Source organism: Salvelinus sp. IW2-2015, linkage group LG20 (assembly GCF_002910315.2).
Source record: "Salvelinus sp. IW2-2015 linkage group LG20, ASM291031v2, whole genome shotgun sequence".
In the NCBI taxonomy this organism is placed as follows: Eukaryota; Metazoa; Chordata; class Actinopteri; order Salmoniformes; family Salmonidae; genus Salvelinus; species Salvelinus sp. IW2-2015.
The window spans coordinates 68,414,867-68,429,200 of NC_036860.1; the positions used below are offsets into that span (position 1 = coordinate 68,414,867).

Here is a 14,334-nt window from a genome sequence, read left to right on the forward strand (position 1 = left end):
GACCAATGGAAAAGTCCATAATTTGCCAAACACACCCATCTGGTGCACTGGGCAGGATCGATCGAATGCAAGATAAGTATTCGAAAGAACACTATTTGAACCCAGTTCTGCAATAAGCTGGTCTTGAGTTATCCGAAGGCTTCCTAAAAGTTTATTCTAAGAATTTGTTGACCTACGATTAGATTAACTAGGCAGTCCTTTGACTTTTTTCATCGTGATGTTTCCATCCTGACTCTCCTAACCACCTTTTCTCATTGTTTCCCTTCCTCCTCTTCACATGTAGCTTTGCACAACGCCTTGCCCCAGCAGCCGTCTCGACCCAGCCACAGGGCAGCAGCTCTACCTCCCAAACCCCCCCAGCAGCAGCAACCAGCGACCCAGCCAACCCTACTACTACAACAGCTCCAGCCACAAGCCCCTCCACCGCAGCACCACCTCCAGCCCCACATCCTCCACCCCGCCCCACCTCAGTCCCTGCAGCAGCGGCCCCTTTCCCCCCCCACCCTCACCCCTCAGGGCCTGATGTCCTCCCTGCCCCCCCAGATGCTCCTGGAGGACGATGAGGAGGTGATTCCGCCCTTACCCCTCAGCCAGGTGCATCTCTACCTGCAACAGCTCCAGCAGGGACAGAGCCAGGGAAGACCTGGCCAACAACCACACAATCCCCAGCAGATCATGCAGTCTCTCCAGGTTCGCCAACAACAACAGAACCAGGCTCCCCTCCTGCAGTCTGTACAGGTCTGTATTGTGTAATATATTTTAGGGCTGTCCCCGACTAAAAATAATATTGGTCGAATGACTCATCCTGTTCTTTCGACCAATCCATTTGTTGAAATGTTTAAACTTTTCCATATATAGGCAAACACAACCTATGTGTTTAAATAAAACCAACTACGTACGCACTGAGCTTGTCTGATGCACACTGTTTGATGAGTATAGGTGACTGTCGCACGTTGTCTCGCTCTCCTCCCTACTGCAGCGAAAGACAGCACAGCAAGTGTTTATTGAGCTGTCCGTGCTGAAGCTGCAACATCATTACAGCCGTATAGTTTCTTACTTGTTTCTGACAGAAGTTCTGTTACCGAAATCCCTAATTTGTTTAGGAAAAACATTCCCTATTCCCTCAACCCTTGCTCTCTTTACGTGACACATGTAAGCATCGCATGTATGTGACCAATAGGGCCTGACCTATAGCCTATCATAATCACATCAATTAATCGGTTAAAATAAAATAAACACAGTAATATCGACAGCAAAATGGATGCGGATGATGTGAAAAATAAACTTGAAACGGGAGAATGTTTACTGGTTGCTCAGGAGGGAAAGGGGAAGTCAGATGTGTGGAAGACATTTGACTGAGTTGTGGAAACTACTGGAGATCCAGACAAAAGGAGGGTATAGGAGCAAGCGTTGCGTGAGTATTGTGTGCCAAACAGCTGCTGTTAGATTACAATATAATTTTTTCTGACCAATTGGGACAGTGTAAACAACACTAAATAAGTGTGCCAGAGACTCTCTTCTAACGAATAATATATAAAGCCTTTATTACAGCGGACTAAAAACAGTTGCATGTATTTGTGAATTGCGGTTTATTTCTTGTTTAGGCTAGTTATTCGAAGCTCCCTTTATTTAATTTTAAAACAAAACTGCTTGATTTCATTTCAAAGCATGAATGTCTCGTATGCTGTGTGATGGCATGAGCGAATAAATGATTGATTGATACATTAGACTATATATTAAAATATAGGCCTAAGTAATTTACCGTATTAAGACTAAACAGGAAGCGCTCTTAGTCCTGTAGGCTACTCTACAAAGCCTACTAAGGATAACGACATTACTTATTATTATAATGATGATCATAATAATTGTAATAATAAGGAGAAGGAGATAAATAAAAGGAGGGTATAGGAGCGAGAACTGCGTGCATATTATCCGTGACAAACAGGTGCTGTTAGATTACAATATAATTTTTCTGCCGGTTTGTGACAGCGTAAACACTAAATAATAAGTAATACCAGTCTGTTCTAACTCAAGAAAAGTGTTACGCCTTTATTATAGCAAACATTAAAAAAGCAATTTCACAGATTTGGCTTTTATCTGACATTTTGCCATTTCATGAGGCTTGGTGCTCTTGAAATCAGTAGGCTATTAAACACTCAGCAGAAGCAAGATTTTTCTTATTTATTTAGATACAGTACCAGTCAAAAGTTTAGACACACCTTCTCATTCAAGGGTTTTTCTTTATTCTTACTATTTTCTACATTGTAGAATAAGGCTATATAGGCACTTCGTTCAATTGATCGAATCAGTTGTTTTCTTCCTCAATCCGTGAGCAACACCTGTCAAACAGACATTTTTCTCAAAACACAGGGATGTCGATTCGCAAGGGACTAGTATTATCAGAGGACCTTGGAGTTCGTCAAAAAACACTAGGTTATTCTGTCTGGAATTGTTTAAAAATATATATATTTTAAATACATTCTGCCTGCAGTGAAGCCACTCAACATTTACATGACCTTCAGTCATCTAACCATCTCCCGTCCAGAGCGACCCACAGGAGGGGTCAAGCACCCCGCCCAAGGGCACGTCAACAGATCTCCCACCAAGTCCCCAACCTCCAGGCCACCAACCATCCAAGAGCTGCCCCTCAACCAACCGAGCCACCCCCCCGGGAAAAAACTAGGGCTTAAGGCCAGGGCTGTTTCCTCATCTATTCTGCTGCCTCCTTTGCTGCATTGTTCTCAATCCCAATATGCTGGTTCATTTTTGCCATCATGTACATGGCAACATAGGGAAAGGCGGCAATTCTACGGCGCACTGAAGATTTGTTTCAAAAACCGCTGACAGCGACCATATCCAACACACGAGAGAGCTTCTTATAAAATTATTCTTATAAAATAATATTAGATTTAGATTTTTTACATATTTAAACCATATACATATAACTTAGTGATGGACTGTGCCATCCCCGTGGTTGCCGCAATGGATTAGTCCACCGAGACGGGCGCAAATCAGACAGGTGTCTTGTGCACTTTGAAAATAAACTGTTAGACAAAAAAAATCTTGCAACCAATAGCCTGTTGACTAAATGGGGTCAGCCCTGGTTTATTTGGATCTTTTGGAGCTACTCTTCTTTGGGTCTACATAATGCTTTTATAATATTTGTATTGTGTACGTTGAGTGTGTAATGTACATTGTTTATTTCTTATACAGAGTCACTGTGTGTCTTAGTAAAATTTGCCCTCTGGGACATTAAATTGATACTATCCTCCTATCCTAGGTCCAGCCCTCCCAACCCTCTCTTCAGCCACCCCAGCTTTCAGTCCAGCTTCCCCAGCCCCAGTCCAAACCCACACTCCCCTCGCGCCAGCCCCAGCAGATCCTACCCCCGCACCAGGTGGCCCGCCACCTGCAGCAGCATGCACAGATGGGTTACCCCTCCCAGGGGCCGGTGGCGCAGCAGACGGGTCAGTCAGACAGGCATGCCGCTGCAGGGCAACACAAGGGGTCCATGCAGTCCTCTGCCAAAGCACAGCACATCATCCAGCAACACCTCTCCCCTCGACAGATCAAGGCTGATTCATACAACAGCGGTGAGACTCAAGTGTTGATTGAGTGATTAAATTGGTTGATTGATCAATTTATTAGAAGACCTCAGATCTCACCAAACCTGGAAGTGTGTAGTGTCTCAGGAACTACATTATTATAAAATAGCAATCTATACAGCGTGACTGCAAAAGAGACAATTTAGAACGTTGTGTGTTTCGGTATGTTAGCTACACTGCTGTAGGATTTGAATCAGACTAAATGGTGTTTCTAATCATTCCCTTTCTGTTCTGCCTACAGGGCACCTAAGGGAGAACCCCTCCCCCATCATGATGCATTCCCCCCACCTCCCCCAGTATCCCCCCATAACGCACCAGTCTCCGCCACACAACCTGCAGCCCAAGAAAGTGAGTATTGTGTGTGTGTCGGTCTCTATTTCTGTCAGTCTGCATCTGGATCTGTTTAGAAAACGTGCATTCAAATAATATTTGTTTTCTCTCAAATACTGTAGCTTCGCTGGATTGTTTGAGCTTGCCTGGCACAATGGAGTTAATAGACTAGTCCTAAAAAAAAGTGCGCTCCAGGCCTGCGCAATCAAAAGCTGAACATATTTAAGTGAAAACAAATACTATTTGAATCCCTGGTCTTGACTTTTTTGTGCTGTGTGAAGTTCGATAGAGCCTCTGTGTGGGGAATGTACACGTTAACCTATTTCTATATGCTTGTTGAAGGGACAGCAAGCATTTAAGCCACAATCTTAAGTCTGTTTTTTAATGGGTGAATATCATTCATAGAAATGACCATTGAACAGCAGAACATCTTCCAGAATGTGCCTTTAACCCTATCCGGCTTTGTGCTGTGTGTTGAAGGAGCAGCGTGCGCCCCCGGCCCTGGTAGGCTTGAAAGAAGAGAAGTTGCCTCCCTCTCCAGTGATGAGAGGAGGAGAGCCCTTCAGCCCAGCCATGAGACAAGACCCTCACAAACACCCAGATTGCCACAGCAAGCCCTCTCTACCAGGTCACACACAGCAGAGTGAGTACGCCTGTGGGGACCCTTGCTGACACAAGGGAAAACATATATTTTGGGGTTTAGGGTTAGTATTATGGTTAGGTTTGAATCATGTCTGACTATAACAGAACTTATTTGGCAGGCAAAACCCAGAGGACAAACCATTCAGATTTTTTTTTTGAGGTCACTCTTTTCAATGTGTTTTCATTGGTAATCCAGATTTTTAAGGGACCTTCCTGCAGTTCCTATCGCTTCCACTGGATGTCAACAGTCTTTAGAAATTGGTTGAGGTTTTTCCTTTGAGAAATTAAGAAGTAGCCATGTTCAGAATGAGGCTCCAGTGAAGTGTACTGTTTGTTAGAGGCGCGTGACCAGAAAGCATGCTACACATTGTTTTCCTCCGGTATTGAACACAGATCATCCCGTCTTCAATTTTATCTATTATTTACGTAAAAAAATACCAAAAGTTGTATCACAAAAGTAGTTTGAAATGTTTGGACAAAGCTTACAGGTAACTTTTGAGATATTTTGTAGTCACGTTGTGCAAGTTGGAACCGGTGTTTTTCTGGATCAAAAGCGCCAAATAAATGGACATTTTGGAAATATATCGACGGAATTAATCGAACAAAAGGACCATTTGTGATGTTTATGGGACATATTGGAGTGCCAACAGAAGAAGCTCGTCAAAGGTAAGGCATGAATTATATCTTTATTTCTGCGTTTTGTGTCGCGCCGGGAGGGTTAAAATATGATGGTCTGTGATTGTTAGCTGGGGTGCTATCCTCAGATAATAGCATTGTTTGCTTTCGCCGTAAAGCATTTTTGAAATCTGACACGTTGGCTGGATTCACAACAAGTGTAGCTTTAATTTGGTATATTGTATGTGTGATTATGAAAGTGAAATTTTTATAGTAATTTATTTGAATTTGGCGCTCTGCATTTTCACTGGATGTTGGCCAGGTGGGACGCTACCGTCCCACATATCCCAGAGAGGTTAACGGGATCGACTTGACAACAGCCAGTGAAAGTGCAGGGTGCCAAATTCAAACAACAGAAATCTCGGAATTAAAATTCCTCAAACATATATACAAGTATTTCACACCATTTTTAAGATAAACTTGTTGTTAATCTGGGCACGCTTTTCATCCAAACGTGAAAATGCTGCACCCTATCCTAGAGAAGTTAACGGGATCTCAGCCGTAAGAAGTTAATGCTTCGACCACGAGACTGCATAGGCAATGCAGCAGATACAACAAAGCTCCTTTCCACTTTGCTTATTAATATAAATCCACGAAGGTTCTGTAATTACACTGTTAGTTTCTCTAACTGTCTGCAAACAGCTAGTTTGTCTTTTCTTCGCAAGTTGTGGCTAAAATGAATTGTTAGCCGCTAATGCTCATCGCTAGTCAGCTGGCTAGCTAATAAATGTACTGCGTCAGAACAAATATAGCTAACTAATACAACCTGATTTCAGTGCATGAAATAGTTAGCAACATTAAGTAATAGCAAACGTTTAATGTAGCCAAAGATTATAGGGTCCCCTGGAAAACACTGACCAACACTTTGGTTTCTACTCTGTCACAAAGAACTCCTTGGCAGTTTCATTCGTTATCATGTCAAACACTGTATTCAAAGTGCCTACTATTATATTCAAACTATAGAATTATAATAATCATTATATTTCCATGATTACAACAGTTCAAAGTGTTTTGATCTAAATCGCAAGTTAACATTTGGTTAAAAACAAGGCCTAGATGTATTGCCCATATCGTGCAGCCCTATGTGGCAGTGTGGAAATTATCTCAAATGAGAGCAGGAAATGCACGCAAAGAAAAGTTTGATTTAAACAGTATTACACAATCAGAATGGAGAAAAACACTTAGAATATATGTGTTGCCACCCTAGGGTCATGCACTACTCATAAAGCAAATGTAGAACTTTTATGATTCAAAAACATAAAATAGTGTCAAATACCTTGGCCATATTGCCCAGCCCTAGTGTGTATGTTTTTATATGGGGGGGTGTATTGTGTATAGAAGAACAATATTGGGGTAGTGCTCATCTGCAGAGAAACACACGTTCCGTAAGAATAAACGTGGTTGTGTGTGGTGCACAGCAAATGAGTGCATATGTCTTTCTTTTTGACCATGTTCTGTATTCCTTGTATGTGTTTATGTGCATCAGATGTAAAGTCGATGGACAGCTCTCGGCCGGTCATCCGTTCCTCAGAGCCCAGCGCTCCTCCCTCCTCCTCCCTGCCAGACAAGGACAAGTTCAAACAGGAGCCCAAAACGCCCGTCGCGCCCAAAAAGGTACATGTGGGTGGAAGACCAAGCAGCACGTTGCCATACACACATACACCTTATTATAAACATATGGGGCGGCAGGTAGCCTAGCCGTTAAGAGCGTTGGGCCAGTATCCGAAAGGTCACTGGTTCGATTCCCAGAGCTGACTAGGTGAAAAATCTGCCGTCGTGCCCTTGAGCAAGGTACTTAACCCTAATTGCTCATGTAAGTCGCTCATGGTAAGAGTGTCTGCTAAATGACTTAAATGTAATACACAGAGTATACAAAACATGAAGCTCTTTCCACGAGAGACTGATCAGGTGAATCCAGGTGAAAGCTCTGATCCCTTATTGGTCTCACTTGTTAAATCCACTTCAATCCGTGTAGATGATGGGGAGGAAACAGGTTGAAGAAGGATTTTTAAGCCTTGAGACAATTGAGGCCTGGATTGTATAGGTGTGCCATTTAGAGGGTGAATGGGCAAGACAAAATATTTAAGTGCCTCTGAACAGAGTATGGTAGTAGGTGCCAGGCGCACCGTTTTTTGTCAAGAACTACACTGCTGCTGGGTTTTTCACTCACAACAGTTTCCCGTGTGTATCAAGCTGTTCCTAATGTTTGGTATACTCTGTATATTATCTCTTATAATGAGAATACCGTCATAGCCAAACTATTGCCATGAGTGACTGTGATGAGTTGACCCCTTGTTCAGTCATGATCAAATACTAACGTATCTGCTCTTCCTCAATCCCCTCCCTCGCGCTCATCTGTCTATCTGTGTCTGTCTCACTCTCCGTCTATCTTTCCATCTATCCATCGGTCAGGATGTGAAACTGAAGAACATGGGTTCGTGGGCCAGCCTGGCCCAGAAGCCCACATCAGCGCCCTTGTCTGCAGTGAAGTCGTCTAGCGACAGCTTCGAGCAGTTCCGCCGGGCCGCCCGGGAGAAAGAGGAGAGAGAAAAGGCTCTTAAGGCCCAGGCAGAGCAGGCTGAGAGGGACAAACTGCGCCGGGAGCAGGAGAAACTACGGTGAGGATTACAGTTGGGTTGTCTTCAAAAACTCCGAAGTTTTTCAACCCTGCATTCAATTTTTCTCTGTGCATTTCAACATTGATGTTTGACAATACATTTTCTGTGTGTGTGTGAGCGAACCAAATTTGTCAAATGAAGTTTCACTTTGCTGTTCTATGAGTCTTGCGGGTCTGGGATTGTCGACAGAAAGAACATACCATGTTAGCTACCAAACTTTTTTCTCTATGAATGAACAAAATGTAAAATTGAAGCACTTTGCTGTTCTATGAGTAAGTCTTGGGCGTCAAGAGAACGTTTGCTACAAAGCCTTTGGGGAAACTCACTCCTTTCTCTCTCTCAGTGGTCGTGACAGGGATGATGAGGATATCGTGGAGCCTCAGCAGCAGTCGAGGAGGGTTCATGAGGAGCCTCGAAGCAGACGTCTGGAGCAGCAGCAACACATCCAGGCCCCCCAACCCCAGCAGCAACCCCAGGCACCAGCCCCCCAGGCCCAGCCCGCTGCCCTCCCCCAGCCCCCACAGGCCCCCACACCGCCCCAGCCCTCAGCTCAGGACCAGCAGAGGGAGCTAGCGCGACGCCGCGAGCAGGAGAGGAGGAGGAGAGAAGCGGTGAGACTAGTTTCCCACATAGTTGGTAGGGCTGAGAAGTGCCAGGGTCCTCACGATATGTTACCACGATACTTATTATTGCGATTCCATGGTCCAAACATATTGCTCACCATATATCTGCTGTAGATAGACGAGAGAGCCATGAAAAAAAAAGTTTTGATCATTCATGGAAACAAGTGCTGAAAACATTGGTTCCATATTTAAAAAGAAGATGGAGAAAAAACTGGTGCAGATAACTAGTGCAAAAATAATATTGCGATATTGTCAAAACGATACGGTATATCGCCAAATCCCGATATGTAACTGGATCAAATTTTTACCCCCGCACTAATAGTTGGTGGATTGCGTTATTTGTTGGTTATTGTAGGGTTATTGTCATGTGTATTGTCCTCAGTGTTTCATAGTTGGCATGTCTCTTTTTGTGACTATTACATGTCCTTGTCCTATCTCATGTATTGCATTTTGTAAAACATATATATTTTACATATATCCATACTTTTCTCTTTGGGAATTGACAGGAGGGGAGAAGCACAAGCAATGTCAAAGAGTTTATGTTATGATCAGTCTCCATTCCATGTTCAATCTCTCAGCTCTTCTGACACCTCAATCTCTATCTCCTCTCCCATCTACAGATGGCGGCGACCATTGACATGAATTTCCAAAGCGACCTGATGGCTATCTTTGAGGAGAACTTGTTCTGATGACGAGGGAACCCCCAGAAACTTAAAACTGCAAAAATAACACAACGGAATAATGAATATGGAATGGAACATTTCTTATGAAATGGAATCTTCTGTATGACATCACAGATGGGGGGGGGGGGGGGGGTAATGAACCAAGATACAGGACGTGAATTAAACAATCCCCCCGCAGAGCAGAGAGGGTGATCTTCAGCTGGACTGGCCCAGACTGGCAAGATGCTACTGGGCTGTTACCTGCTCTGCTATGCAGCCTCTTTGGAAGTAAGACGCCACATTGAAGGAGCAACATAAACAGGATATTTTCAACCATGTTTGGTGTTGTTTCTCTGGGGATTTGACCCTTGTTGTTGCCCCTGGCAACAACACATGAGGGAAAGGACTCCTGGTGGTCATGTAATGTCACACCTGTTTGATACTTTCACACGGGACAGAGCGAAGGAGAACAATGTTGTAAATGGAAGTTAAAGATGATAACGGATAAACACAGTAACGGTGACATGCTCTGAGAAACAAAGTACTGATGCGTATTTACAGACCGAGACCGAGGCGCTCATATAGACTGCCAGACAGACGTCTTTCTGATAAGAGGAGAGGCAGAATAAGTATTTTTATGTGATCTGCTTTTTGTTTTGTTATAGAAAGAACACATGAAAGGAAATGGTGGGGACAGGTGTGTGTATAGAGGGGGAGGGAATTAAACTTCTGACATGTATTTTTTTGTCAGTAGTGAGGTACAGTACAGCTTTGCCTTCTGCCTCACTCCTGTCCATTGTCCACACAGACACAGACAGTACATAGGCCTATCTCTCCCTTGCCTGGGCATACGAACAAATCAGTAACAACAAAGTATGGGACAGTCTGCCGGCAGCGGGAGGGAGAAAGCAGATCTCTTTTTTCATTATGTAGGATCTACTGTAAAGAGGTATTTTCTTATTCTATGATTACTGTTTATTAGTTTTTTTTATATATTTTTTATTTTTACCTCTCCCTCCCCAACACACTTCCCCCACCGTCTATGCCAAACAACCATTACCTTTTTAATGCTGAACTCCTCCCACTTCTCCTTTTTTTTTTTATGCTTCTTTGTTCATATAAAGTTTTTCTTTTTTTTTAATATATAAATAGATTTTTCCCCCTTGTCCTCTTCACCCCTCTTTAAACAAAGCATTTAGGTAGTTTTTTTAAGAGGATAAAACCTAATATATGCATTATTCCAACAAGTGTTAATTAATTAAAGAACCATTTGAAGTTGTCATATTTCATGTTTTCTTCCTCATCTGAAGCTGGAGCAAAACATTCTGATCAGTACTAGAGGCAGAGGCTCAGTCCCAAATGGCACCTGATTCCCTACATAGTGCACTAGTTTAGTAGTGCACTAAAAAGAGAATAGGCTCCCATTTGGGATGAAGTCAGAGTCCAGCTGTTTCTAGAGCTATGTCTTGGTTGGTTTGACTCGGAGTTCACCATCACTGTAACACCTTATTGTGTATTATTGCGCTTAGAGACAGCTAGGAAAGTAGTCATTAATTAATGGCATTTTCCTCTTTGTAGCTGATTCACAAACTATTGAACCAGAGAATCCAATAACTATTACTGAACTGTTTGATTTATGAACTGTGTTGATTCCTCCCTATTCCTTGCTCGTATTTTGTCCTGGAATTTGCATAGTTAAAATGAAAATGTTACTTTATCCACACTAGCATACTACTTTTAAAAAAAAATTAAAAAACAGCAATGTATTGGACATGCAATATAAGTGGTGTGCTGGTATGGTTATTAGAACATATCCAAAGGGTTCTAATCTGGTAGTGAGCCCGAAACTCTACTTTGTCATTTGGGGACAACAGCAACTTTATTGGGCTTTTATAAGAACAGATGAGACACTTCTTATTGATTTAGTTCCAGGATGCAGCATTACTTTTGACCAGGGCACATGGGGTACTGTAGTGTACTATATAGGAAATAGGGTGCCATTTGGCATTTGGGATGTACATCCACCCTCCAGACTTTACTAATGCAGAGACTAAAAAAGAGCTCCACCTCCTGGCTAGTCTGTGCATGAGTCTTGCTGTTAATATTATGACTACAATTAATAGGGAAACTTTTAGCTGTACAAAATTGAGAAATACGGAAATTGCATATAAAATTTGACAAAAAATATGTTATAGAAAACCCTACAAAAACAGCTCTGATTTCTATATTTTTTCATGTTCGATTCTAGTGGATACATGTGAGTTCTAATTCTGTTGGCGTCACAGGTCGAGGGTCACGACGAGTTGACCTCTGACCCGGTCCTCTGAGCTTTCTCTTATGGTGTAATTCTCCAGTGCCTGTATTGTTCTATGATTCTAGTTGGCATGTATTACACTTGGCGTGGATACGGAAGGGGAGGTGTAATATTTGATGGGGAGGGAGGGAGTTTTAGGATAAGCTTGTGTAAAAAGTCAAAGGAAAAGTCAGCATTTTATATTTTACCCATTTAACGATATTCAGGTTTAAATCTAGTTTTAGCTGGTCTTCTGTGGTATGAGTGTACACTTCACTCAACTACTTTCTAATTTTCAATCAGTACAGTTTTAAGTAGACATGTCTCTGTGCCGCGCCACTTTAGCATTTGTGTGTCAGAATGTTTGTGTGGATGATTGTGTATGTATGATTTTAGTATGTGGCGCAGGGACGCATGTGTCCCATTGTAGAAAAGCGTTTTAAACGGGGATGAAGATTAATATACAAAATGCTACAAGAGAACGAGTTTCTTGGCTAAAGTCAGTCATCATTTTGATGAATTCCACCATATATGAATAGCCTATATATCATTTTGTTTTGTTAGACAAGTTATGAAAAAGTCATACTTTTTCATTCCTTCAAGCCTTTTATTAATTCCTTAATTTTATCCCCATGGTAACTGATGGAAGTTATGTGCCATAGATATGGATTCTTCAGAATGTGCTCAGCAGAGAGTTTGCTTTATTCAGGTATTTTATTTTGTGTTACATTTTTGGTCTTTTGTTTTTTGGGGGGGGGGGGTTGTGTAACATTTTCCTTGATTTATTGTTTGGTATGTGAGTGGTCTGTCGGTCAATGATTAAATCTGTTATGATCATGGAGTAAACTCATCTCTTTTATAGAAAATAAAAAATAAACAAAATGTTGGTCTTTTTTTCATTACCTTGGATTATGGTAACAAGGGCTCTGGACTGGTTTCCTTAGTGAAGTCCTACATTTGGTTCTGTGATGTTGGGAATGGACTATTTATGGACTAGAGTACAATGTAGTACAGTACTGGTGCAATCTATCTGTAAAACTAGCCCATGCTGTCTTAGGGATACTAACTTTTGAGGGATAGAGATTGGAGGAATAGTGAAGCTTCCCATTTGTAGCATGTACAGTGCCTTCAGAAAGTATAAATACCAGGACAACATTTTTTATGCTTTGACATATTTTTTGCAGTATTTTACTTCAGTGCCTTGTTGCAAACAGGATACATGTTTTGGAATATTTTTATTCTGTACAGGCTTCCTCCTTTTCACCCTGTCATTTAGGTTAGTATTGTGGAGTAACTACAATGTTGATCCATCCTCAGTTTTCTATCACAGCCATTAAAGTCACCATTGGCCTCATTGGTGAAATTTCTGAGTGGTTTCCTTCTTCTTCGGCAACTGAGTTAGGAAAGATGGCTGTATCTTTGTAGTGATACCCGTCTGAAGTGTAATAACTTCACCATGCTCAAAGGGATATTCAATGTCTGCTTTTTTTTCACCATCTACCAATAGGTGGCCTTTGCGAGGCTTTGGAAAACCTCCCTGGTCTTTGTGGTTGAATCGGTTTCAAATTCAATGATGATAATTGTATGTGTGGTGTACAGAGATGAGGTAGTCATTAAAAAAATAATGTAAAACACTTGCACACAGTGAGTCCATGCAACTTATGTGACTGGTTAAGCAAAATTTTAGTCCTGAACTTATTTAGGCTTACTATCAGAAAGTGGTTGAATACTTATTGACTAGAGATATTTCAGCTTTTCGTTTTTAATTTGTGTACATTTCTAAAAACATAATTCCACTTTGACATTATGGGGTATTGTGTGTAGGCCAGTGACACATAATCTCAATTTAATCAATTTTAAATTCAGTAACAAAATGTGGAAAAAGTCAAGGGTGTGAATAATTTTTTTATGCATTCAGAAAGTACTCAGACCACTTAACTCTATGCACATTTTGTTAAGTTACAGCCTCTTTCTAAAATTTATTAAATAAAACATTTTCCTCATCAATCTACACAATACCTCAAAATGGCGACGCAAAAACAGGTTATTAAAAGCAGAAATAACTTATTTACGTAAGTATTCAGACCCTTTGCTATGAGACTTGAAATTGAGCTCAGGTGGATCTTGTTTCCATTGATGATCCTTGATGTTTTTACAACTTGATCGGCGTCCACCTGTGGTAAATTCCATTGATTGGACATGATTTGGAAAGGCACATAGTGGGGCAAAAAAGTATTGTCAGCCACCAATTGTGAAAGTTCTCCCACTTAAAAAGATGAGAGAGGCCTGTAATTTTCATCATAGGTACACTTCAACTATGACAGACAAAATGAGAAAAAAAATCACATTGTAGGATTTTTAATGAATTTATTTGCAAATTATGGTGGAAAATAAGTATTTGGTCACCTACAAACAAGCAAGATTTCTGGCTCTCACAGACCTGTAACTTATTCTTTAAGAGGCTCCTCTGTCCTCCACTCGTTACCTGTATTAATGGCACCTGTTTGAACTTGTTATCAGTATAAAAGACACCTGTCCACAACCTCAAACAGTCACACTCCAAACTCCACTATGGCCAAGACCAAAGAGCTGTCAAAGGACACCAGAAACAAAATTGTAGACCTGCACCAGGCTGGGAAGACTGAATCTGCAATAGGTAAGCAGCTTGGTTTGAAGAAATCAACTGTGGGAGCAATTATTAGGAAATGGAAGACATACAAGACCACTGATAATCTCCCTCGATCTGGGGCTCCACGCAAGATCTCACCCCGTGGGGTCAAAATGATCACAAGAACGGTGAGCAAAAATCCCAGAACCACACAGGGGGGGCTAGTGAATGACCTGCAGAGAACTGGGACCAAAGTAACAAAGTCTACCATCAGTAAC

General features: G+C 41.7%; 1 protein-coding gene across 1 annotated transcript in view; it reads left to right on the forward strand.

Moving 5' to 3' along the window:
* Positions 1–12,815, forward strand: part of LOC111980824 (bromodomain-containing protein 4-like) — a 33,412-nt gene extending 20,597 nt beyond the window's left edge. The window contains 8 exon segments of the mRNA XM_024011832.2: positions 284–738; positions 3,281–3,593; positions 3,847–3,953; positions 4,416–4,578; positions 6,739–6,866; positions 7,665–7,870; positions 8,214–8,481; positions 9,114–12,815. Of these exon segments, the coding sequence (XP_023867600.2) occupies positions 284–738; positions 3,281–3,593; positions 3,847–3,953; positions 4,416–4,578; positions 6,739–6,866; positions 7,665–7,870; positions 8,214–8,481; positions 9,114–9,182 (1,709 nt within the window). The 3' untranslated portion in view covers positions 9,183–12,815.
* The last annotated feature ends 1,519 nt before the right edge of the window (positions 12,816–14,334 follow it).